Genomic DNA, 23,972 nt, shown 5'->3' with positions numbered 1-23,972 from the left:
ATATATTTTTAATAGCTTATAACTAACTAAGCTATAAATTATAAAGTAATAAAATACTAAAATCTTAGCTTATAAAATTATACTTCTACTATATATATACTCTCTATCTCTATCTCTATTTCTATCTTTATTCTTATTTTTATCTTTATTCTTATTTTTATTTTTATTTTATAGCTTATAGTAAAATTAGAGATCTAAAGACTTATTAAAGATATAAATAGTAGCTTAAATCTAATACTAAAAGCTATACTAATTAAATAAGCTCTTAACTATATTCTTACTCTCTTTTATAAGTTTTTCTAGTGTTAGTAAGTCTAAAGCTAATCTTATTACTAGTTATATTACTTTACTTACTAAAGCTTAATTAAGCTTTTTATTATTAATTAATTATATTTCTCTTAAACGCGTTACTTTATAAGTTCTCTTAAAGTTATTATTTTAAAAGCTATTATAAAAACTATTATAAACTACTATATTTATACTATACTAGAAGCTATTATAAGCGCTCTAAAAGACTACTTTACTAGTATAAAGCTATACGCTAAGCCTATTAATATTTTTATTACTTTTATTTTTATTACTTTTATCTTTATTATTCTTACTATATATATAGTTAGTGTAAAACTTTTTATTATTTTCTTTTTTATTTTTACTTTTAAAAAGCTTATTAGTAAGATATATAAGCTTTTTAGTAGTTATAGTTTTTTATTTAAAAATAAAATAAAATAAAAAGACTATTTTATTAACTATTTTACTAAGAGAATACTTTTAATTAATTATACTATTACTATTTATAACTAAGTATATAAAGTAAAAAGTAAAGTAATACTACTTTTCTTTTTAGCTTTATAAAAAGCTATACTTTAGTAAAAAAATACTTTAGCTAAAATACTTTATAAAAGTAATAAAAGCTAGTATAGTAAAAATATAGTATTTATAAATTACTTTATATAGTAAAATACTATTTATTAAATAGTAGCTATAATAAACTACTATAACTTTTATTAAAATCTAAACTATAAAATAGTTATTATATTATAGTTATTAGCTAGTTAGAGAATAGATACTATAAGGCCTAGTATAGTATTTTTATTACTACTATATTATATAGTTCTTAACTACTACGTAAACTAAAAAGTATATAAATATATATAGTTATAGTCTATATAAGTATTAGTGCTAATAGTAATATATACTAAATATTTTAAAATCTTAAAATCTTCTAGCTATTCTAAGATAGTAGCTAGGCTTCTTTTAATATCTTTTTACTAAATAGAGTCTACAAAATTAGGCACAAGGCACTGAACGTTTTAGATTACTTAGCTTATCAATTTCTATTCGCATAGCTACTATCTTCCAAACTCGTGCGCTACTGTAAGGCGGCTATGTTCGCGTCCCAGCTGCCTGTGCTAGTAATGTGTTGGCTGGTTGTAAGATCATGGCTCAACCCCACAGTTCCACCAAGCCATCCCTGTCATTCGTTGGAACTCCTCAACCGACCACGACTTTGCGCATCACACGCCGATACTCATATCCGTGCCCATAGTATCGAACCGTTGCTCTGGTCCAAGAATTCATGTGGTGCGGAGAAAAATTGCTGTTGAGATGGAGAGACCCGCCTCATCTACCATCCCTCACCACGACGCCCTCCACGATCGACTACACGTGACCGGGTCTCTGATGCTTGTGGTGTCTCCTCTGCGGAAGGCCTTGACATATGGGATGTCATGTGTTGCAGAAATTGGGAATGGCCCGCTGCTCGCTCTGCGTTATCGCAGTGCGAGTGGATGACCAAGATGCCTATGGAAAACTGGTAGCTCACACCGATATGAACTAACTGGCAAAGAAATATATAGCTATCACCGCAGATCCATCAGCATCTGAAGAGAAAACTCCAACATCCACACCACAAGTCACCAAGATGAAGTTCACCTTCGCCCTCATCGCTCTCTTCACCACCGCAACCCTCGCTGCCCCTCCCCTGTACGACGTCCCTACCTCTAGCGATGTCGAACCCTCAAGCGACGCCATGCCCAGAGGGTTAGGGTTTATTCCTACCCCTTGCTTCTACTGCGGTGTCAGATATCACGAATGCATGGACGTACGTACTTTCTCCTCTCCCCATCAACTTTTCCACACGCTTGTACATCGCTAACCCAACCCCAAACAGAGATACGTGAACAGCTATAACTGGGAATTGGACAGGCCAACCGATATCCCTCAGTTCTACGAGAGTCAGGCGAAATGCGTAGAGTTGATGGAGAATCATTACGGTCCGTGTGTTCGGCGTCAGTGCAAGGTGACTTTCGATAAGTTCGGGGAGCCGCATTGGCATCATCATGCGTAAGGGCGTGGGGTGGCTGGTCAGAGAACGAGAGATTATCGGGTATCCATTCGCGAATTGTTATGGATGTCTTAGGGGCACTGCGGATGTGTAACGATTGGGTTTGGTAGGATGCGCGATTGCCTCAAGAGAACATCTCTCCTGCGATTACATCTCGGTGATTAGAAGTATCCTTGTCATCATCCATCAATAACAAATCTCCATCAGACTGTAATCTACAGTGGTACTAAATGCGGATCCACTTCGTTGTCACGAGAGCAGCGTCCCTGTGATACGAATGGGGTCCTCGAACGCGAAACTCTGGCACCAACGGTAATCAGCAAACGAGGTGGACAAAGACCAGCATTCATAACTGTTGAGACGAGACTCCACACCAATGATGTATGCTCCACGGCGAGTTCTCGTTGAGCACCAATGACGCTACCACTACGTGTGAGTACCAATGCAGATACTCCAGCATGCTCGCCTAGAGACACAGCATATATAATGCGTGCATACTCAAAAATCGAATTGTCGTCTTCCCTCCCTTCAACTCGACACCAACACTACCACCCGGCCCATCTTCAAACCCTCCACAAGACCCATCTACTACATCTTTGTCAACATGAAGATCACCACCATCATCATCGCAGCACTCAGTACCGCCGCTCTCGCCTCAGAAAGCCAATTCGAATTCTCGCACTCGTGCGACACCTGCCGTGAAATGTATCACGGATGCATGGCCGTAAGTCCTCCAGTTCCAACACAAACTTACCCAGTTGCTGACATAACTCACAGGATCGTTGCCCTTCGTTCATATTCAACGAGGAGTGCTCGTTGCAGTGCCAAACTTATGTGTGCAAATCAGGCACAATTGGCGATTGGTGTGTAAACTGGTGTGCCCAGTATGACTACTTGAACTGTAATGGATGGATTGAGAAACCTAAGCACCCAAAACCCACCTTCCGCGTTCCGCCTGGGCAATGATCATCCAACCGTTGCGGGAAATTGAGACCAGGTCGACGGGGTGGGACGGAGACTGGAATGGGGCGAAGTACTTTAGAAACGCTTTGCGCTGACAGTCTCATGGTATATGGAAGTGCTAGACTGGTTGTGACGACGATGCGCTTTGATGGCTGGTCAAGCAGAAGATATGAGACTTGGGTTACGTTGCGCCGAACAACTGCCATTCCTGACTGAAGAGATGTTTCAGTCTTACTCTCTTCATCGGCTCGTAGAGTAATGTTACTGCTGTTCTCTGATCAAGAAGCTCCTGCTGTCCATGCACGAAACCGCCACTATCCGGTAACTCAGAGATTCTGTTACTGACAACGCCTTTGCCAATACCTATGGCCTATCTCAGGTGGGAGAGATTGGCTGTGCACAGACCTTTGACTCTCGGCTTTGCGGAAACTCCAGCAGCTGCGAAGTAGCTGCCGCTCCCTCACCGCGCGTTATCTGGGTATCTCTCACTCACCGCGGGTCGCCGCTCCCTCACCGCGAGTTACGCAGCTGCCCATCTAGGTACCTAGAGCTCCGCTTCTCTCTGCTCTCACCACGGGTATATAATCCTGCCCATCCTCCCTCTCTCTCCTTCCCTCCTCCACCAACGACCAACACTCAAAACACCCAACCTCCACTTCACCAGAAAACGAACTCAGTCAACCACAACAACAACTCCATCAACATCAACCCACTCGCAAGCATGAAGCTTTCCCTTCTCATCATGGCAGCTGTCTCCACCCTCGTCCTCGCCGGCGGCGGCAAGAAGGAAGAATCCGTTCTGTGCAAGAAGTGCGACATCTACAGCCTTGAACACTGCGAGAAGGTAAGTTGTCACAGCCCCGAGCCCGTATTCTTTGGTGCTCAGCCCAGAAACTAACTTCAATAGGACGTCTGCAAGGACAAACTCAACGACCGCAAGCAGAAAGACTTTGAATGGTATATGTGCGTGAACGACTGTAACCGCCAGGACATCTGCAAGTACGTACCTGCAGGCGAGACAGTTGCTTGCGGCGATGAGTGCACTCCTCATGCTATCTGCACCACTACCTAGGTGCCAATGCCGTTCAAGATATCTATCTCGGGTATCACGGCAGTGGGTGAACATCAGTGAGGCATGCAAGGCAACGGGTAGCATGGAGGCTGGGGTGAGAATATGTCTCGGCTGAATGCCTGTCATCATTGCGAATATGGGAAACTGAACATGGACGGGACTTGGTCGCTGATACATCATCGGTAACCTAACCTAAAGATGAATGTCAACTACACACTATGCATACTGAAATCCTGAACGTGAATGTAAATGTACCTGGGCAAAAGTGACGCGTCTAGAACATCCTCTCCTCGCCCGACACTACCATTCTGATATCCCTCTACTGTGAGGACCTTAGCAGCGTGAAAAGTGCAATGAATCCCCAGCTTCCCTCTCTTAATCCAACCTCCCACCTATCTGCGGTCGGCGTTGCTGGCCCTCTATTCATAAGCGCCCACAGCTACGTCACCGACAGTCGAAAGTGAGACCGTTGTTAACGCGGTCAGCTGACGAGACCCACATGCAACTCGAGTTCCAGACGACCTCGGGAGATTACGATTTGAAGGCCTTGAAGGTAACAAACACCATGAGGAACGGCTGGATCCGAGTTATAGAGAGCCCACGAGCTCGGGTGGGCTCCAATGACCCGAGTGAATGACTGAACCTTGGAAGGTGCAAACAAATTCGCCAGTGCGACTCTACTGCGTCTATTCCAGCCCGTTCTGGCCTCAATGTTTGAGTATGCAGGCTAGCCTTTCTCCACGAAGTGACTGCCGCTGATAATACCTTGGGTGTGTCTTCGCAGATTCGCCAGTGTTGGTATGCCTTCTCGTGTAACAGCAAGATCGCCACCGATTCTCATGTTGCTTTTAATGTTGTATTTAACCTTTTAGTAGGAATCTGCACGGTACGTTTATGAGTTGTTATGTTCATCTATATATTACGTCATTCTTGCATGTAGCCGTCCTCACGTGTAATTTCTTTTCCCTTACATGTAGCAATGCTTACATCTACTCATACATTCCTGTGGCCATCCTTACATGTTATTGTTGGAATATGCGCACATGCTTAATACATCCATTAACGCCCCTGACATAAACGTGCTTCAACCGCGTGAAATGCCTCGCCCATGCACCCATTCCACACCCTTACACCCCCCACTATTCTGTATCAACCCCTACATTCTTTCATTACCATGTTGGAATATCGCTACCTAGAACACCACCCAAGGTGCATATAAACCCACGATGCGCTGCTCTAATAACTCCATCCACCATCGACACAATCTTCTAAACCACACACCAAACCAAACCACACCCACCCACCAAACATGAAGTACACCACCCCCCTCCTCCTCTTCATCGCGGCCCTCACCACCGCCAACCCCGTCACCTCCCCCTCCGCCAACGCCATCACCTCGGCCAACCCGCTCGTCGCCCGCGACCCCATCTGCGACAAGTGCAACAAGGAGTTCGAGGACTGCCAGAAGGTACATTCCCCTTTCCCGATCTCTTCTAGTGTGATTTGAGCTAACGTGTTGGGTGGAATTAGACTTGGGTCTGTTGGATCAATCCGAGGATGTGTATCATCACTTGCCACAACGACGTTTGTCGTAATGACGCTGCGTGCAGGGAGCACTGTGGGTGGAAGTGCCCTTAGGCTGGGGTTTGTGAGTGAGAGGGCATTGGAGATTAGAGAGAGGGTGGGATTGAGGGAGGAATGAGACTAAGACTGGTTAGCAAGGATGGAATGGAAGTTTGAGGTAGCGGGTTGTCGTGGAGAGCGATGCTTATATGTGGTTGTTGGGATATGTACTCATCCTTACATATACCGTTACGTGCAACACCAACTAGATGAACACAGAATGTGTGCTCATCCTTACCACACTTATCAACGCTCCTGGCATGAAATCGCGTGAAAAGACTCACCACCCGTGCAACAATCTTACACCCTCACCCCACTGATCATATCAAGCCTCTCATTCTTTCACTACCAACATTCCTACATCGCCACACAGATCAGTACCCCAGGTGATCCATGAAGGTGATTAAACCCTTCCGGCTGCCTAACCCGACTCCTTCAGCCCAGGGTGTACATAAACCCCACGATCCGCAGCTCCAAGAAAGCCCCCTTCTCCCCATCCACCCTCAACTCAATCTCCTCAACCCCACACCACCCTCCACCCACCTCACCAACAATGCACTTCACAACCCCCCTCATCCTCGCCCTCGCGGCCCTCACCACAGCCACCCCAATCACCAACCCCGACGCCAGCCCCGTCGCCGCCCCCATCGCCTTCCCCCAAGAGACCCTCCCGCCCGTCCAAGTCCCCACTTGCGACCAGTGCAAAGACCAATTCGAGCACTGCCTGAGGGTAAGTCGATTCGGCTTCCCCACAATCCCCTCCTTCTCGTAGTGTGAACTAACACGAGTGATAATAATAATAGTCTTGGCCCTGCTGGTTCAACCCAGCTACCTGCGATACTAGTTGCCGTGCTGAGACTTGCAAGGCGAGCTTCTACTTCTGCCGGGATAAGTGTGGGTGGAAGTGTCCTTGAGGCTGGGTTTTGGGTATGCGAGGACGCTGGGAAGAGGGTGCTCTTGAGGTCGAATTGGGACCGTGGTTGTGAGGCAAAGGTTCAGTCGTAGATGATCGTCCGTGATGGGCGATGTATGGCGATGGAGTGACCTTTGTGATATGGGTATGGTTTAGATATTGGTCTTGATGAAAGGATAGCTGCTAGATCTGTATCGAGGAATAAAACCAAGTCTTGTCAGTGAAACGAAATCATCGAGTGATAGTCTGTGCCAAACCCGATAACGAAATCCTATCATATACACCGCCCGGCTCATACCTCTTGCACTGCCAAAATCACTCATGAATATCGAGCTCAAACCCAGAAAGCGTCAAAGCAAAAGTGGTCTCAGTCGTCGCATGTAACCCAACGCAGATCACCCCAGCCAAGCCCAGGCCTCAAGACCGAATACGAAGATTGACCTGCAGCGCCAAGAAAGCTAGGCTTCTCGCGGCCCGCAGATGATCACCAGCTAAACCGCATACCCCCATGGGTGTTGTCTCCGTCCGCCTTGGATTTTCTTGAAAGCTGTACGCGTTGTCTTGGCTGCTATATGAATTGGCGGGTTGCGCTCCTCGTGGGCGGGTGATGTAGTGTCCAAGACTTGTCTAGTTGTATAAGTAGAGTTTTGGTGCATTGGACCCGCTGGTGATGTCAATTGGGAGGGTGGGAGGAGTGGTATTTAGGGGGGTTGTTTTCCGAGTTGACGTGTTCATAGTTGTTCACTTTGTTCGGTTGGAACCATCATGAAGCTCACTCTCGCAACTCTTTCCACGCTCCTAGCGACTGCTACGACGGCATCGCCTCATGCTCTCGAACCGCGTCAACAATGTAGTTCATCCTGGAGCTACCCGTATACCGGCAGCGTAGCTCCCAGCAACTACAAGGCGTTTAACCTCGGAAGCTGCACCGCGCAACTCACCTTCAACAAAGACCGATACGTAGGAGTGCAATGGGCATTCGAAGCCACATACGCCGATGGAAGCCGCACTGAACTCAAGCCCTTCCGCGACTTTGGCAGCTTCGGCGTTAGCGACACCTTCTACCCCTACCTTGGCAACAACTTCCTCACCAAGTACCCTGGAAACTCGGCGTTCACAGCTGTGCACGAGTTCAGCAGTGTTTGCAAGAACGGACAGGCACCTGTCTCATGGCGGTTCTACACCACCTCTGGCACGTCGAATGGGTGCTACACAACGGGACAGATACGCGCTGTCGGTGGTGTTTCGCGTCCGGCCAAGGTTGCAGGCGTATCTCTGCGCAGGAGCAATGATGCCGGAGACTTCCAGGTCAGCTGGTCGCCGGTATCCAGCGCGACTGCGTATTCCGTCATTGTGGAGTACCCGACTGGTACGGATGAAGTTGGCAATCCCTACACGAACGTGAGGGGTGCACGCGTACAGGTGAGCTCGTCAATCGTCTTCGAAGGGCGATGCTAATAGTCATGCCAGGGAACCTCGACTCAGATTGCGACTACCACGCGTAGACAGGATGTAGCGAGGAAGGCGATTGTTCATGCTGTCAACGCCCAGGGCGTGTGGTCGTTCACGAGCGATGTGCAGCCAGTAGTAGCAAACTGGTAGACGCTGTTGTGAGATGTAATGTCAGATTTGAGACAGATGTGAATAGCAGCCACAAAGAGTCAGTGAGTCTTGCGTCGCAAATGTACCTAGGTATCTCGTCTCGTCCAGGAATCGCGTGCGGAAAACATTGCCCGATCTGTCGACCAGATCCCTGCTTCAGCCACGAACAGCCATAAGGCTGTTATCGCGTTTGATATGATTCGTGAAATAAAGACGATAGAATGTTACAGTACATCAGCAAGACAACAAAGTGCGGTGAATCCGATCAAAGTGTGTTGACACGTGAAACGGCGGCCGACGGCACTGCCACATGGCAAGCGCGCCCGCCCCGGAAGAGCCGAGGCCAAAGCGCCAGGGTCGCGCGACAACGAATGCCATCTCCACACGGCTCCGCATTGTCATCGCATCATGCACGCCGTCCGCCATCCATTGCGCCGTTCTACTTTACCTTGTCTTTTGCTCCTGCCTGGCTGAATACCTTGTGCCTGCTATTGAGGCACTCTCGCGCACCGCCACACCAATCAATGCGCCGCTCCCCGTTTATGGGGGCGCGATATCCACGCTCGTAATGTCGGACTCGGTTGGTAGGTTTATCTGGGGTGAGATGGGATGGAAGGAACTTTTGCTGATGATGGGGGATATAGATCGTGTCTTTAGCCATGCGCTCAACACTGTCAACAAGATACGGACGGGGTCGCAGAAACCGCCGTCTGCGACCAGGTTACGCTTGTATGGACTGTATAAGCAGGCCATGGGTACGTTGCCTCGAGGGAAATGATGCGGAAGGGGACTGTGCTACGACCAGAGCTGACTAGAACAGAGGGCGATGTCGACGGTATAATGGAATGTCCAAGAGGGAACGATGACCAGTCGCAACGGGCACGGGAGAAATGGTATGTCACTTGGCGCATAGCACCATTCCAAGTCCCCATCATGGAATACATGCACGACAGAACCTAACATCCCCAGGGACGCTTGGAAACAGCAGAACGGCCTCTCCCGCACCGAAGCCAAACGCCGCTACATCACCACCCTCATCGACACCATGCACAAGTACGCCTCGCCCTCACCCGATTCCCGCGAACTAGTCGCCGAACTAGAATTCGTCTGGGACCAAGTCAAATCCAACGTGCCCTCCTCATCCTCCTCCTCGCCGCTACGCACCTCCGACCACATAACCCCCGGCTACTCCCAGCACGAACTAGGCCAAAGCGGCCGCGCAGCCATGAACAACAGCAGTAACGACATGGAGGACCGCCCTCGAAACGAGCCCGACCGCCGCGCCGTGCCCCTCCGCGTAAAATCACCAATGTCGCAATCCGAAGAAGAGCTCGAGGAAGAAGAAGCAGAAATCGAGCGTGAAGGCGAGGTCTTCGTCGACGCCCCAGACTCGCAATACAATCCCACATCCTACCCCGACGACGACGACGACGCCGCCCCTGACCTCGAAGACGCAGGCGTACAAACCGATTTACAACAGTTGATCCGCGCAGAACCCATACCTATACAAACGCCCACGCCCGCGCCACGGAATCGCGGCATGGGCGTCCTGGGCAAACCGATTCAGATGCCCATACCCGGTTTCGGCAGCACACCCGCCGCCGCTGCTGGAAACGGTGCCGCAGCAGCAGCGAAAGACAGCTCGCCCAAAGAATCAGTCGCAGACCAGAAATGGCGGAAGCGCGTTGAGCAATCGCTCATGAAGATGACGGCAGAAGTCGCGGCACTACGCGAACAATTAGAAGCAAGAAGGCTCTTTGCACATTCAGTACACTACCAGCTGCTTAGGGGCGTGTGGAGATGGGTGTGGGCGTGCTTCAAGCATGTGGCTGTTGATGTGTTTATATTGGGTATAGTGCTGTTGTGGATGCGGCGGAAGAAGGATAAGAGGCTGGAAGGGGCGATACGGGTGCTGCTGGGGGATGCGGTGGCGCAGATGCGGAGGGGTGGGGGGATGGTGTTTGGAAGGGTTAGGATACCGCTTTTAAGGGGAGGGAAGAAAGGGGGGACAGCAGCAACGGCATAATGAATTTAAGAGTTTTGATATCAGGTGTTGTGATGGCTGTGGATTCGTTGCGTGTGATCCATGGAATTTACTGCTGACGGCTCAGATACCAGGCAGACACTTTGGAACCTTGCGAACCGAGACTCGCTCTACTGCGTTCAATCCATCTCCCCCATCTTCACCTTCTCGATTCCACTTTCCCAGTTCCCGATCATCTCAGGGAAACACTGCTTCAGTAGCACGTCTCCATATCCCTCGAACGCCGCCTCAACCCCCTTCAAAACCTCCACAACACTCCCCTCCCCCTTCATCACACCAACAGATCTTAGTTCCGCGCCATCGACCTGTGGCACGCGCGGCACAGCAACGATAGCAATGTTACTGATCGTACCAACGAACATGATGAGCAGCATAGCAATCGCTGCATTATCTGAGAGCTGGGTGTACAGGAGTGCTTGGCTCAAGAAAGCGCCGGCGATGAGGATGATGGGTGATACACAGGGGTTTGAGGCGTTGGTGGATGTGTCGTGATGTGCGGTCATGCCTTCGGCGTTGGTGGATGCCGTTGGGGAGGGCTGGATGATGTAGATGTGGCTGGGTGGGGAGTCGGTGTCGCGCATCAATGCGTATGTGCCGTCCCGACTATTCCGGGTAGAGGAAGCGGTCTTCTGAGCAGTCCAGACGGGTAGGCTGGCTGTAGCTTCGATAAGCAAGATTGATATGCTGAGCAGCAGGAGTGGTGAGAGGTCTCCGTAGTAGAACCAGAATGCGCCGGCGAGACAGAATTGGAGGATTACGGTCATCAAGCTGCCACTCTGGAGTAGGTTTCTGAAGGAAGTGGAAGCGGAGGATATACCAGTGGGTTGGAGGATTTCGACAACGATATCGCTGCTTGGATCCATGTAGCTCTCAACGGATGTGGAGGTAGAGCGGTACTCCAGGTCGCGAAGCAGCCTTGCAACAGCAAACTCCTTGTTCGACCGTCTCTTCCCCGTGCTCATGTCCAGAACCTTCACATCGCACTCCGGTTTCGGCATCACATCACCACTGATAGACGTGACTGACGACAAGAGTGACAAGCTATAAGCCAACCACCCGAAACCGAAACATGGAGACTCTGTCTTCGAAATTGCAGTCGTGACAGCAAACGCTTTCTGAATGAGTTCAGGGCCGAGTAGCGTGAGCACGATGGCCAGAGGTGGTATACGTCCGGAGTCGCCGTCGCGGTGCTCGGATCCAGGGCCAGTGGGACTGAGGTAATAGGTTCCGACGTAGAGACCGATATACGCAATAAGGATAGGGAACCTCATCTTGATGTTGGAGGTGCGGGGGTTGGTACTGGGGAGAGCTCTGGTGGATGAGTAAGTGGCGGTGCACTTTTCGAGATCGATATTCGACATGATGTTCTTCGCGGCTTTGGGACTCTGCGAATGGTTTTTGTGCCGAGTGTAATCCTGGGACCCTTGGTGAGGAAAGACCGATGGTTGGTGCGGAAAGTTGGGTTGTGCGCTCGCTCGGGGATTATCTGTTTCGGAGAGCGAGGGTGAATTTGTGAGAGTGAAGGCGCTCACCCAATGTCACCCGCGACGCTGTGAATATCTCTCCAGAACTCTTCAATCTGTCGCTAGAGGTCTTTAAGTGAGAAGGGGTTTCGCGTCTTGTTGTGAGATCAACATGATGACCAGGAAATCGCGCGATCCAATCGGGCCAGGTACGAGGCAGGAGCAAACGACAGAGAACGCACGTGCGTTAGTGACTGCCGGGCGCGATTGGACGAGGCTCACTGGGACGCAGCGGATAATTGCAGCAAATGTTTCTGAACGATTTCAGTGTCGCACTGTCACATGTCGGTGCAAGTGTGATTGCGTTCTAGCGGTGCGGCCCTATGGACATGCTTCAGTCGCGCGAGTTTAGTGGTCGCTCGCACCAATGGCAGACCCGTGAATATGTCCATCGACACCAGTTGGAAGTCTTCGTAGGTCAGCGTGTCTGATATCTCTGTGGTGAGCCTCGAAATCTAAAGGCCCCTACTGTGTGACCACCCAAATTTCGCGATCCCACCACCCCAACACGACCAAAGGTCAACATTGCCGTCAAAGCCGCTTTCAATGAATTTGAGTGCGCGGATTTTGGCCTGGTGCGTGCTGCCTGGATCAATCTCTTTAACAGATTTACCCGTCCAGATATTGCTGATCCGGATCACTGTACCTTCCGTTGTGTCTTGAGCTGCTGCTAGAAGTCCGAGTCTTGGGTATACATCGATGTCCAGTTCTAGCTCGTCTCTGTTCAGGTGGGCAAAAGTCATGACTGGCTGCGACCAGTTCTTGAAAGCTTTGTGGTTGAGCTTGCGGCGTTTGTGACTGTCGCGATGAGTCGGATACAGGTTCTTGAAATATTCCTCGTTGTAGTGGTGGTTGTCGTAATTGAACATCTTTCGTGATGAGTTCCGAGATAAGCGAGGTGAGCGGATGTCGTAGAGGAAAAGCGTGTCGTTAAGCCCCGAGCATATCAATCTAGTCTCGTCGTCGGCACGCTTGAGCTTTGCGATGGGCGCTGGATGTGTCAAGACGTGACTTGAGCCCCCCGATCTTGTGTCGTATAGCCGGATAGTTCCATCTCGGCAGCCGAGCGCGACGGTAGTATATGATATCCACTCCAAGGCCAGAAGGTCTGATTCAAGTGACTTAACTACAGCTTGAGAGTCCCATGCACCTCCCTGTGAGCGAGTGAATAGAAGCATCGAACTCGAGGCTGCAACTGCGAGATGTTCGGTCCAGGTCGCTGCGACACTGTTTGCGAGACCTGGTGATGCCGTGAACGTCGTTGGTCTGGCAGCAGCACCCCAGATAGCTGAACAGTCTTTCGGTGTGAACTTCTGCCCCACGTACTGTGTCAATATTGGTCAGCGTGAGAGTATCGGAAGATGCAAAGGTCTTGTAAAGTGATCAAAACGAGGTGGGAGTGAGCAAAAAAGCTCGTTCGTTCTGAGTTGCACTACATGCCGCTGGGTACCTCAAATCGTTCGGTCTATCGAATGTTAAACGAAATATATCCGTTCATCATCGAGGAGATCATGTGCGCGGGATCACAAGTTTGAAGAAGACTTACAGGATCATCGCGTCCCGGGTCGCTGAGCCATACTTCTGGCGGTCGATCAGAGCCATACGTCGTCACCGCAAGCGCGCCGGTTGCCGGTAGAAAGGACAACGAGGAGACTGTAGATGTCGTTCGCGTTACCTCTTCTCGTGGATACCACGAATAGATACTTTTTAGTGAAGACGACTTGGGTATGGAATAGTAATCCTCTGATGGGACGCTGGGACTCCCGCGATCTGCAGTCTGCCTGTGCACACTGTTCTCACCTTGGACTGCGTATATCGTGTGATGTACTGGGTCTTTGGCAAAGAGTCGGAGTCCACATGGAGGTAGCACCTTTTCGGGACGTTCTTGAATGCCGGCTGCGCATGCGTCAGGCCAAAGACCGTGGACATAGCGTGACCGTCTTTTCAGGCCGATTTCCCTATCGATGTTTGTCTGGGCGAAGCTGTTCGTGTTGCGCCTGACGACCCGCTCCTTTTTAAGCTTATTGGAACGCGCGAGTGCGACATTCTGGATGCGCTCTTTGCGCTCTGTCTTCTTGATATTTGCTGAGGAATATTTGAGATTTGATCCTTGGGCTGCGGTTTGGGTTTGGATCCGGAAGTATTTCTTCTTCTCTGCGTCCCAGAAGTAGCCGGGTATTGGCTGGCCGTTCATCCTGCAATCGTGATGAGTGTAAAGTCCAGCGTTGATCTCAGATATTAAGGAGTGAAGGTATGCGTTGCGTGAGGAAGGATGTGCTGATTGGCGGAGATGTCGACGCGTCCGCGATTTAGTTCGGAAGAGAAACGCGCGAGTCAGGCACCGCGACGTTCTGATGTTTTCACGACTGCCTTATCGATAAGCCCGCTCGTCCGAGGCATGACGCCACTGCCCCATAACGTTCGCATCACTCCGATCAGCATCGAATGCGCCCATATGTGCCGCCATCTTCCCCTCATTGCCCCTCCCTCCTACACCACTTGTTACTCCCTTAGCAGCTCATGCTTCGAATCTCCACTGCGCTGCAGCCTACCAGGAAAGCGATATCGTCGACAGAATACATCTGCAAGAACCCCTTCCACACTTTTATGCGCCTCAATCAAGTCATGGCGCACCTCGACATCCCACAGACGGCGAGCAACTCGACCAATGAACTGCACACGCTGCAGTCGCTTCCCAAATCGAACGTCTTCACATCCAACCTTCCCGCCGATGACGCCTTCCCCAGACCGAAAGACTCGCACGATGCGCCACGGCAAATGCTCGGACCGCGCATGGTCAAGGGAGCACTATACACATATGTCCGACCCGACTCACAGGGCGAGCCGGAGCTGTTAGCCGTCAGTCAGCGAGCGATGCAGGACATTGGTCTTAAGGAAGAGGAGGCCAAGACTGATGAATTCAAGGAAGTTGTGGCTGGAAAGAAGATCTTGACGTGGGATGAGTCAAACCCAGAGGCTGGAATATACCCTTGGGCACAATGCTATGGAGGCTACCAGTTCGGACAATGGGCAGGCCAACTTGGTGATGGACGCGCCATCTCACTGTTCGAGTCTACCAACCCAGCGACTGGCACACGATACGAGATCCAACTGAAGGGCGCTGGACGGACACCCTACTCCCGCTTCGCTGATGGTCGCGCAGTACTGCGATCGTCTATCCGAGAGTTCGTCGTTTCGGAATACCTCAATGCCATTGGCATCCCCAGTACAAGAGCGCTGGCGCTCACCCTGAACAATGGAAGCAAGGTTATGCGCGAACGGACAGAGCCTGGAGCCATCGTCACACGATTTGCGCAAAGCTGGATCCGCTTCGGCACATTCGACCTCCAGCGCATCCGCGGAGACCGAAAGACCCTCCGCACAATCGCAGACTACACAGCCGAGCACGTCTACGGCGGCTGGGACAAGCTCCCCTCCAAGCTCCCCGCCGGTGAAGCCAAAGAAGTTTACACCCAGACCCACACGGGCATCCCCAAAGACACCATCGAAGGCGAGAACGAAGGCGAAGAGAACCGCTACGTCCGCCTCTACCGCGCCATCCTCCGCCGCAACGCCGAAACCGTCGCAAAATGGCAAGCCTACGGCTTCATGAACGGCGTGCTAAACACAGACAACACATCCATCCTCGGTCTATCCATCGACTTCGGCCCCTTCGCCTTCCTGGACACCTTCGACCCCACATACACCCCCAACCACGACGACCACATGCTGCGCTACAGCTACCGCAACCAACCCACAATCATCTGGTGGAACCTCGTCCGTCTCGGTGAAGCCCTCGGCGAGCTCATGGGCGCGGGCAGCAAAGTCGACGAAACCCAATTCGTCGAAAAAGGCGTAACAGAAGAAGAAGCAGACGGCATAGTCAAATGCGGCGAATCCGCCATCGACCGCGCAGGCGAAGAGTACAAAGCCGTTTTCCTCGCTGAGTACCGGCGTCTCATGACGCTTCGTCTGGGCCTCAAGACGCAGAAGGACAGTGATTTCGAGGACCTGATGTCGGAGTTGTTGGATACGCTGCAGATGTATGAGTTGGATTTCCACCATGCGTTTAGGCGGTTGGGGAATGTGAAATTGAGTGAAGTGGAGACGGAGGCTCAGAGGAAAGATGTTGCGGGCAGGTTCTTCCGTAGGAACGACGCGCCGAGGCAGGAGAGCGATGGGCGGGAAAGGATTGGGAAGTGGTTGGAGAAATGGTCGCAGAGGGTGAAGGAGGATTGGGGGGAGGGGATGGATGAGGAGAGGAAGGTTGCTATGGACAAGGTTAATCCTAACGTGAGTTTTCCCTTTTTTGGTTCTTCGGTCTATGATAGATGGGGTGCTAACGATACGACAGTTCATCCCCCGCTCCTGGATCCTAGACGAACTCATCGAGCGCGTCGAAAAGAAACACGAGCGCGAGATCCTACCTCAGATCATGAAACTCGCGCTTAACCCCTTCCAGGAAAGCTGGGAGTGGAACGCAGAAGAGGAAGAGAGGTTCTGTGGTGATGTGCCGAAGTATAAGGGTATGTTGCAGTGTAGCTGTAGTTCTTAGAAATCTCCTACAAACACCTAGCCGAGTGGTGGAGAGTATAAACTGGATATAAGGCCTAGTCTACACCACCAACAAGATATTCGCCTACTTCAAGATTCACGCTTCTGCCCAGCGCGCGTGCATATTCCCAGCCAAAGTTCACGCGCCATCGTCCTCCGCCTTCTAGAGCGTCGTTGCTTCCTGCTCCTCCGGCTCTGACGAGTAATCGCATGCTCGTCAATGTAGCTATCTGTGTGTATAAATCCGCTACTTGAGGTACCGTGCCTTCGAGCAGCGCTCTGAAGATCGCCAACAACCTGTCCAGAGTGAACGGGCTGGGCGTCAATAGATGTCGACTGATCTTCCGATGCTTGGCTCCTGTGCGCTTGCCCGTGACGCTGAAAGACGCAGCGCTCGGTGCGCGTCGCTTGTTCTTCCGCTTATCGGTATGCTTCATGAAGTATGTGACGTCGGTTCGCGATGGGTTGTAGGACGCGAGGTATGCGGCGAGGAGGATGTGGGTCGTGAAGTATGGAAGGGTGTGCGCCGTCATGTTCGCCGGCTTCTTCTTGCTTGGCGTTGCTGGTGGAATGCCTGCCGGTGTAGCCTCTTTAACAGGTTCGGCGGCATCCGAGATGATTCGATTCAGGACTGAGTCTTCAAGCTGGAACAAGTGCCGTCTATTCACCATCAAGCGCGAGAAGTCTCTTGTGCCGAATTGTCCTGATACCACGGGCTCGACGAACGGACGCCAGAGGCGCATTGCGCAGCTCTTGAAGCTGATCAGATCTCGTCCGGTGTGTTTCGCGAGGGAGTCGTAGACGGCTTGGATGAAGCGGCCCCACAGCCACTGGTCGTCTTCGGCTGCGAGATCGGGTGTGTAGTCTGGAAATTGTTCGAGGGAGGGCGGTTCGAGGAAAATTTTGGGTGGGTTGGCGCCGAGGATTGTGAGGAGTTCGCTACGGGCGTAGGATGGGAAGTGGAGGAAGGAGGCTGATGACGAGTGGAGGACGGAGGGCGTGAGGGGGAGGGTTGTTGTGAGGATGAGGGAGAGGTTTGGTATCTGTTCGCACTGTTAGCATCTGGCATCTGGATTTGCATATAGTATGACATACCATCTCTCCCAGTCTTCCTAGCGCAGCAATCAGAGTTCCACCCCCTTCTCTCAGTTTATCCACCGCATCGAGTACTAGCACAAACTTTCCCCTGCCTGCCAACAGCTTTTCCATGTTAACACATAGCGCGCTCAGGTTCTCTGTACGCGCATATGGTCTCCTATCAATCTTCTCGTCGTTGAACTCGTCCAGCGCATCTAGACTAGCCGCGACGATGCGCTCAAGGAGATGCCGCGCAGTTATGCATTCGCGAACGTTGATGATCGTGTGTTGTATACGAGAAAGATGGAAGAAGGAGCGCAATATCGAGGATTTGCCCGTCCCGGTAAGGCCATGGATGTTCAGAAAGGGTGGAGATGGGAGATGCGCCTAGGTTGCTGTTAGTACAATGGCCCGGAAGTCTGATGGGTGTACGGACGCTATAGAGGGCTGCAAGGTGGTGTATCTGCTGATCACGGCATTGGAATTCCGCGGCGAGCTGGGCGATGATCTCGTCGGGTAACATTGTCGCGATGTTGTTTTGGATGTTTGTAACCGCTGGCGGATTGAGGGTTGAGGAAGTCGCGCTAGCTTGGCGCCGAACGCGAGTGCACGTGCATCGTCCGCGACTTCCAACTCCTTGCTTCCACTCACATCCTCCGTCGTCACATCGCATACAAGGTCATGTACTCGACGCTCGCTTCAGCAAAGAAGGTCCGATCCATCTGCACGTAGATTGATCAACGAATGACAGCGCCGCCTCTACGTCACCCCGCGTATCGCCATGGGGGACGGCAAGTCCGCTGCCTGCAGCAGCAATGTGGCACAGCCTCGCCTCACATGCTCACTTGATCTGAGATGCGATGAACCCCGCACCTCGTCTTCCTCCTCGCACTGATCGCAGTACACTGAACATCATTCAAAGCTCACATGGAGACAGCTGCAAGCATCATAGCAGTGGTCCAGCTGTGCGAGACGGTGATCAAGTATATCGTTGCTGTCTCTGGAGCCAAACACGAGAAACAGCGCCTTCGTACACAGATACGAGACTGCAGTAGCTTGCTAAACAAGTTGCAAGATGAAACGGATGACCCTGAGAATGCCGAGGAATGGGACAGAATCTTGAAGCTACTTTCGACTCCGCTTGCGCACCTTCAAGATGCACTCCGTCTAGCAGCCGCTGCGTTATCCCCACGAGATGGGTTGCGTGAGAATTTGCGGTGGCCATTCAAAGAGAAGGATGTCGAAAAAATGATTGAGGCAATAGAGTCTGGGATGTCGATGGTGACTCTCGCTCTCAATTACACCACAACATCGTTACTTGTCAAAATCAGCGCTTGCTCAAAGCGCAACGAAAAGCATCTCATCGACCTGAAAAGTACTTTGAGTTCACGCATCCAAGAAACCCACTTGACGTTGCGGAGCATCAACGGTGAGCTGGAATCGATCCAAACTACCCAAAATGACGTTCGAGGAAGAGTTGAGGAGCTGCATGGGCGTCAAGATATGGAGGAAGCTTTGAGGAAACGTCAGCGCATCCTTGACTGGCTCACACCCATCGATCACGCTTCGGAGCAGAGGGACGCCATCAGTCGGCGGCAACGAGGTACCGGTGAATGGCTGCTGCGCTCACAGGCCTACCAAGACTGGCTCAGTACCGATAGTCGTACCTTGTTCTGCCCTGGTATTCCAGGTGCTGGCAAAACGGTCTTCGCGTCAATCATCAACGCTGATCTTTGGGAGCGTTATCATGATGACTCTTCGGTTGGCTTGGCTCATCTTTTCTGCAACTACCGGCGTCATAACGAGCAGACACTAGAAGCCCTACTCTCCGGTCTACTCAAACAGCTTGTCCAACACCAAGTTCCGTTGCCAGAGTGCGTCACCAGTCTTTACGATACACAACAAAGAGGAGCTTCGGATCGGATCGAAGCTACTACGGAGGCTCTTAGGACAGTAATGACAACATATTCACGAGTATTCATCGTACTAGATGCTCTCGACGAATGCTCTACATCTCAAGGCTGCCGCACAAGGCTGCTGTCAAGTATACAGAACTTGCAAAAGCATGGTCAAATCAACATAATTGCCACGTCGCGATTCATACCAGAGATCACGGAGAAGTTCAGAACAGCCTGTCAGCTGGAGATTCAAGCAGACAGCAATGACGTGCGGAAATACCTCTCTGACAATATATCTCGTCTACCAGGTTTTGTGCAAGATAATATCGGCTTGCGCGAAGAAATTGTGTCCAAGATCGTTGAGGCAGTGCGCGGAATGTATGTCGCTTCCTCCCAGGGGTGTAAATCCATTAACAAGACGTCAGGTTTCTCTTAGCCAAGCTGCACCTTGATTCTCTGATCGGGAAAAGATCCGCGAAAAAGGTTAAACTCGCCTTGAACGAACTTGCTACCGGATCCGACGCTTACGATTCTGCGTATGATTCTGCCGTGAAGAGAATCAATGGCCAAGTCTCTGATCAGGCAGAGCTCGCCAAGCAAGCATTGGCGTTTCTTACCTGCGCCCGAAGACCACTCTCCACAGAAGAGCTAAGAGAAGCCCTGGCCGTGGAGATTGGTGAACCGGATATCGACCAAGAGAACTACCCAGACATCGAAGACGTGTTAGCTTCGTGTCTTGGTTTGGTCACGGTAGACGAGGATAGTGGAATCATCCGACTCGTCCACTACACGACACAAGAGTACCTTCAGCGCACCTTGGATCGATGGTTTCCGGATGCGCAAGCCATGATAGCAAGCACCTGCATATCCTACCTATCTTTAGATCGATACGCCAACTCCGACCACTTGGAATTTTCACTGGACTCCAGCTGGTACACGTATTCGGCACGTCATTGGATCCATCATGCTCGCCTAGCGCCGTCGTGTCTGACGCAAGTGGTCAAATTTCTCACACGGCAAGAAAATGTCATCAAGAGCTCCTTCTATTCGCACCCATGGATACCAGCAAAAGACGTCTTTAAACGAGAATGTATCGTGACTCAACATCCTCAAGTCACTGGGCTTCATATGGCAGTCAGAGCTCAGCTAGAAGCTGCTACTTCCGCGCTGCTCCAGCAAGGTTTTGACGTGAACGCAAGAGATAGGCTAGGTCGAACTCCACTTATCGTTGCTGCACAACACGGGGGCGAAGCTATCGTAGAGCTCTTGCTCAAGTATGGCTCCTCTCTAGACTTGAGGACAGATGATTTCGACGATTCCGATAGCCTGGATCCCGATTCTGTCCATCCAGGGTCAACTGCGCTGCACTTCGCGTCGAGGAACGGATTTGTCGGCATTGTCAGAACTCTCCTTGCTCATGGTGCCACGGTGGACTCGAAAGACGCTAAAGATGCAACGCCTCTACATCATGCCATTATAAATGACCAGACAGAGGTTGTAAGGGTGTTAATCAACGCCAATGCTGACTTGTCATCGACTGTGTGGTCAGCGAAATACCGGTCTCTGCAGCAAGATGGATTCGAGACTTACTTGAAACGCCCCGCGCGAAGGTCACTGCTAGTGACAGCAGTCAAAGTCGAGTCCGTCAACATGATAAGTCTACTCATTGAGGCTGGCGTGGACGTCAATGAGCACGAAGAATTTTGGCTCTCCCCCTTATTCCATGCGGTGTCCCGCCTACGGGGCACTGCAATGATTGAGGTACTGACAAAAGCTGGCGCGAATCCCAACGTCTTGGACAGGCAAGGCTTATCGCTACTCATGGAAGCGTGCGGACGTAGACATTGGGATCGTATCGATGATGTTAAGCTCTTGCTTGACGCAGGAGCCGAGATTAACTACACGGCAAACGTATTTTTCCGGTCCGCGTTAGGGATCGCCCAATATGAAGGGAAACCCAATATTATACAGTATCTTGTCGAACGAGGGGCCGACTTAAAGCTTGGGATGGATCTCTATCAGATACCCATGTTCCATACGCGTCCAAAAGCGCCAAGACAATACTACATGTCGGACGAAGATATTCGAGAGATGAGATCAAAGTACCTACTTAGCGACGTTGCTACTGAGGGAAGCGCTTAGCTCTTGGATACGGTCGTGTTCCCCGTCGACAGCTAAGAGAATCAATGCGAAGGCACCATCTGCTACTGAAGCAGGCACATAAGGATCTTCAAGCATAGCTTCATCAGCCGTTGACCGCTGATCGTTGACCATTGACCATTGACCATTGAACACATACTATAGCTCGACTAACTACCTTGTCACTACACCTTACTCTAGTCGAGAAAGATCCTCTTCAACCCACCATGCATGATGTGGCTGCATCCGTGTGCAAAGCGACCCAAGGTAGAGCTTTACCTTCTTCAAAGAATGTCACAACACGCACAATGTGCTGCTGCAGCCATTCAGTCCCAGGCCCCGCTGTCGGTAACCCTAGCAATGATGCGTTTCGAGGCGCGACTCAAGATGCGCGGGTTCAGCACTTCAAGAAGTTGGAAACACTCGTATAACGATCATTTTCAATGACGTTACAGCTGCATGGAAAGACGCTATGTATTCAGGCCAGCACAGTAAAGCGATGATCTATCTATGGCGAGCGGCTCGTAGCAACCGCAGGTCCAACCACATTAAGGAAAGTCACGCATTTCGAATGCGGTGACGAGCGAAATCTTATGTGAACGTTCCATTTCATTTGCTATCGTACAGATGCTGCCTTCCTAACCCCGTATTCACGTTACTCATGTTGGTATAATCATCCCCTATAATCCCATCCCCATCGACAGTGTTAATCCAATACGCCGTGTCTATGCTTTGTATCCAATGCAGGTCAAGCGTGATGGCACGCGTTTATGCATGCAGCGTCTCCTTGAAGCAACTGTCGGCATCCGCAGTCTTGCCCTCCTCGTTGAACTCCCAGGCCAGGAACTTCCAGTTGAGCTCGCTCGGTCGCCAGAAGAGGCCTTTCTTCAGTCCGCTGCCCGCTGAGGAAGAGTCGCCCGGTCCGTCTGCTGTTATGCCGCCGGTGTGAGGCATGCGCTTGCCGAAGATGCAGCGCCGGAAGCGCGAGTGGAGGATGGCCATGGAGCACATGACGCAGGGCTCGTTGGTGAGGTAGATGTCGAGATCTACGCACAGGTAGCCGCTCGATGAGAGGTTGTCCTTTTCGTAGTATAGCTTCTCGAGACCGGTGAGGGGGTTGTCGCAGAAGAGGGAGCGGTCGAGAAGTGCAGGGTCGGTGCCGGCAGCACGCAGCCGCTTCTTCGCAACCATGGCGATGGCGCGGTGGACGGCGTGAGCCATGACATTGCCGGTGCCGGTGGGCGGTTCAGCGGTGCCGGTGAAAGACCTCCAGCGGCAGTCGCCTGCAACCGCGACAATCTCTGGCTGGTTCCTGGTGCGGTCAACCACGACGACGCCGATCTTCTCACCCAGACACTGATCCGATATCTGCTGGCCGGCCGCTCGGGCGAGAGCCAGCCAGTTGCCTGCCTCGGGTTGTAGCTCCTCCTGATTGCGTTGCACGAGGCTCGGATGGGGACCGTAGGGGTTGGTGTTCTTGTACGAGATGGGCCAGTACTTGTCGCTCCAGTCGTCAGCCTGCTGCTGGGATATGGGCGCCAGGGCCGGCACGGTTACGTAGAGGATCCGAGGGAGCGCAGTCTTGGGGCCGTCGAAAGGCGGGCAGGTCCGTATCAGAGCCGCGAGGTTGGCGTGGGGCATATGGCGCGTGGGACACAGCAGGAAGTAGCGGACTAGATCAAAATCTTTAGCATCAGCCTCTCCATGAGCAGCCTCACTGCCAGCATCGACTGAGGACGGGGACGCGGAAAGGGAAGCGGGGGTCGCCGGTGTTAGTGGGGAAGATGGTAGTTCTGAGGCAGGAGCATCTTCGTTACCCCTGGGGAGCCTTGCAGGCGGATAGAACTGTTTCTGCAGGTGCGGCGGCAGGTACTTGAACTGCACTACGCGGCGCAGGTGAGAGATCTCCGACGTCTTGAAGTCGGGCAACGCTGCTTGCACGGCACTGCGAGCGGGCGACGTTAGCAGAGATCAAGCGGGTGCCCCAGGAGTGAAGGCCTCACTCCTTGATTACGTTGGCAAACTTGGCCGGCACCTCGACGACATAGACGGTGTGCGTCTCCAGGCTGGCGCGCACCTCGTCCTTGGTGCGGAGGGGGACCAGATGGCCTGCGAGAGGCGGTGGGCTGCTCATAGCATCGCCTGGCGGGGGAGTCAGTGCTGAGGGCAGCTAAAAGGCTACTATGCGTCGTATAGGCGTCGGCTAAGAGGTTGGCGGTG

The 23,972-nt window shown here is 51.4% G+C and overlaps 7 protein-coding genes across 7 annotated transcripts; 4 read left to right on the top strand and 3 right to left on the bottom strand.

The window, feature by feature from the left end:
* Positions 1 to 4,028: 4,028 nt before the first annotated feature.
* Positions 4,029 to 4,379, top strand: J4E83_009202 (uncharacterized protein; the record flags this gene model as incomplete). Its single annotated transcript, XM_049336091.1, has 2 exons — positions 4,029 to 4,151; positions 4,215 to 4,379. The coding sequence occupies 2 exons, from the start codon at positions 4,029 to 4,031 to the stop codon at positions 4,377 to 4,379; spliced, it is 288 nt and encodes a 95-aa protein (XP_049184907.1).
* Positions 4,380 to 7,680: 3,301 nt separating this feature from the next.
* Positions 7,681 to 8,373, top strand: J4E83_009201 (uncharacterized protein; the record flags this gene model as incomplete). The annotated part of the gene is made up of 1 exon (XM_049336090.1): positions 7,681 to 8,373. The coding sequence occupies one exon, from the start codon at positions 7,681 to 7,683 to the stop codon at positions 8,371 to 8,373; it is 693 nt and encodes a 230-aa protein (XP_049184906.1).
* An 895-nt stretch (positions 8,374 to 9,268) lies between these two features.
* Positions 9,269 to 10,543, top strand: J4E83_009200 (uncharacterized protein; the record flags this gene model as incomplete). Its single annotated transcript, XM_049336089.1, has 3 exons — positions 9,269 to 9,272; positions 9,338 to 9,410; positions 9,487 to 10,543. The coding sequence occupies 3 exons, from the start codon at positions 9,269 to 9,271 to the stop codon at positions 10,541 to 10,543; spliced, it is 1,134 nt and encodes a 377-aa protein (XP_049184905.1).
* Positions 10,544 to 10,680: 137 nt separating this feature from the next.
* J4E83_009199 (uncharacterized protein) lies at positions 10,681 to 14,278 on the bottom strand (the record flags this gene model as incomplete). Its single annotated transcript, XM_049336088.1, has 5 exons — positions 10,681 to 11,946; positions 12,307 to 12,338; positions 12,587 to 13,409; positions 13,631 to 13,737; positions 13,885 to 14,278. The coding sequence occupies 5 exons, from the start codon at positions 14,276 to 14,278 to the stop codon at positions 10,681 to 10,683; spliced, it is 2,622 nt and encodes an 873-aa protein (XP_049184904.1).
* A 326-nt stretch (positions 14,279 to 14,604) lies between these two features.
* On the top strand, positions 14,605 to 16,639 carry J4E83_009198 (uncharacterized protein; the record flags this gene model as incomplete). The annotated part of the gene is made up of 2 exons (XM_049336087.1): positions 14,605 to 16,377; positions 16,439 to 16,639. 2 exons carry the CDS (start codon positions 14,605 to 14,607, stop codon positions 16,637 to 16,639), a joined length of 1,974 nt encoding a protein of 657 aa, XP_049184903.1.
* A 55-nt stretch (positions 16,640 to 16,694) lies between these two features.
* J4E83_009197 (uncharacterized protein) lies at positions 16,695 to 18,238 on the bottom strand (the record flags this gene model as incomplete). Its single annotated transcript, XM_049336086.1, has 3 exons — positions 16,695 to 17,681; positions 17,734 to 18,102; positions 18,152 to 18,238. 3 exons carry the CDS (start codon positions 18,236 to 18,238, stop codon positions 16,695 to 16,697), a joined length of 1,443 nt encoding a protein of 480 aa, XP_049184902.1.
* A 4,282-nt stretch (positions 18,239 to 22,520) lies between these two features.
* Positions 22,521 to 23,886, bottom strand: J4E83_009196 (uncharacterized protein; the record flags this gene model as incomplete). The annotated part of the gene is made up of 2 exons (XM_049336085.1): positions 22,521 to 23,697; positions 23,756 to 23,886. 2 exons carry the CDS (start codon positions 23,884 to 23,886, stop codon positions 22,521 to 22,523), a joined length of 1,308 nt encoding a protein of 435 aa, XP_049184901.1.
* Between the last annotated feature and the right edge of the window lie 86 nt (positions 23,887 to 23,972).

This window comes from Alternaria metachromatica (genome assembly GCF_023757995.1).
Source record: "Alternaria metachromatica strain BMP 0045 chromosome Unknown scaffold_30, whole genome shotgun sequence".
In the NCBI taxonomy this organism is placed as follows: Eukaryota; Fungi; Ascomycota; class Dothideomycetes; order Pleosporales; family Pleosporaceae; genus Alternaria; species Alternaria metachromatica.
The sequence above is the reverse complement of the archived record's forward strand: the minus strand, read 5'-3'. Positions and strand labels throughout refer to the sequence as shown.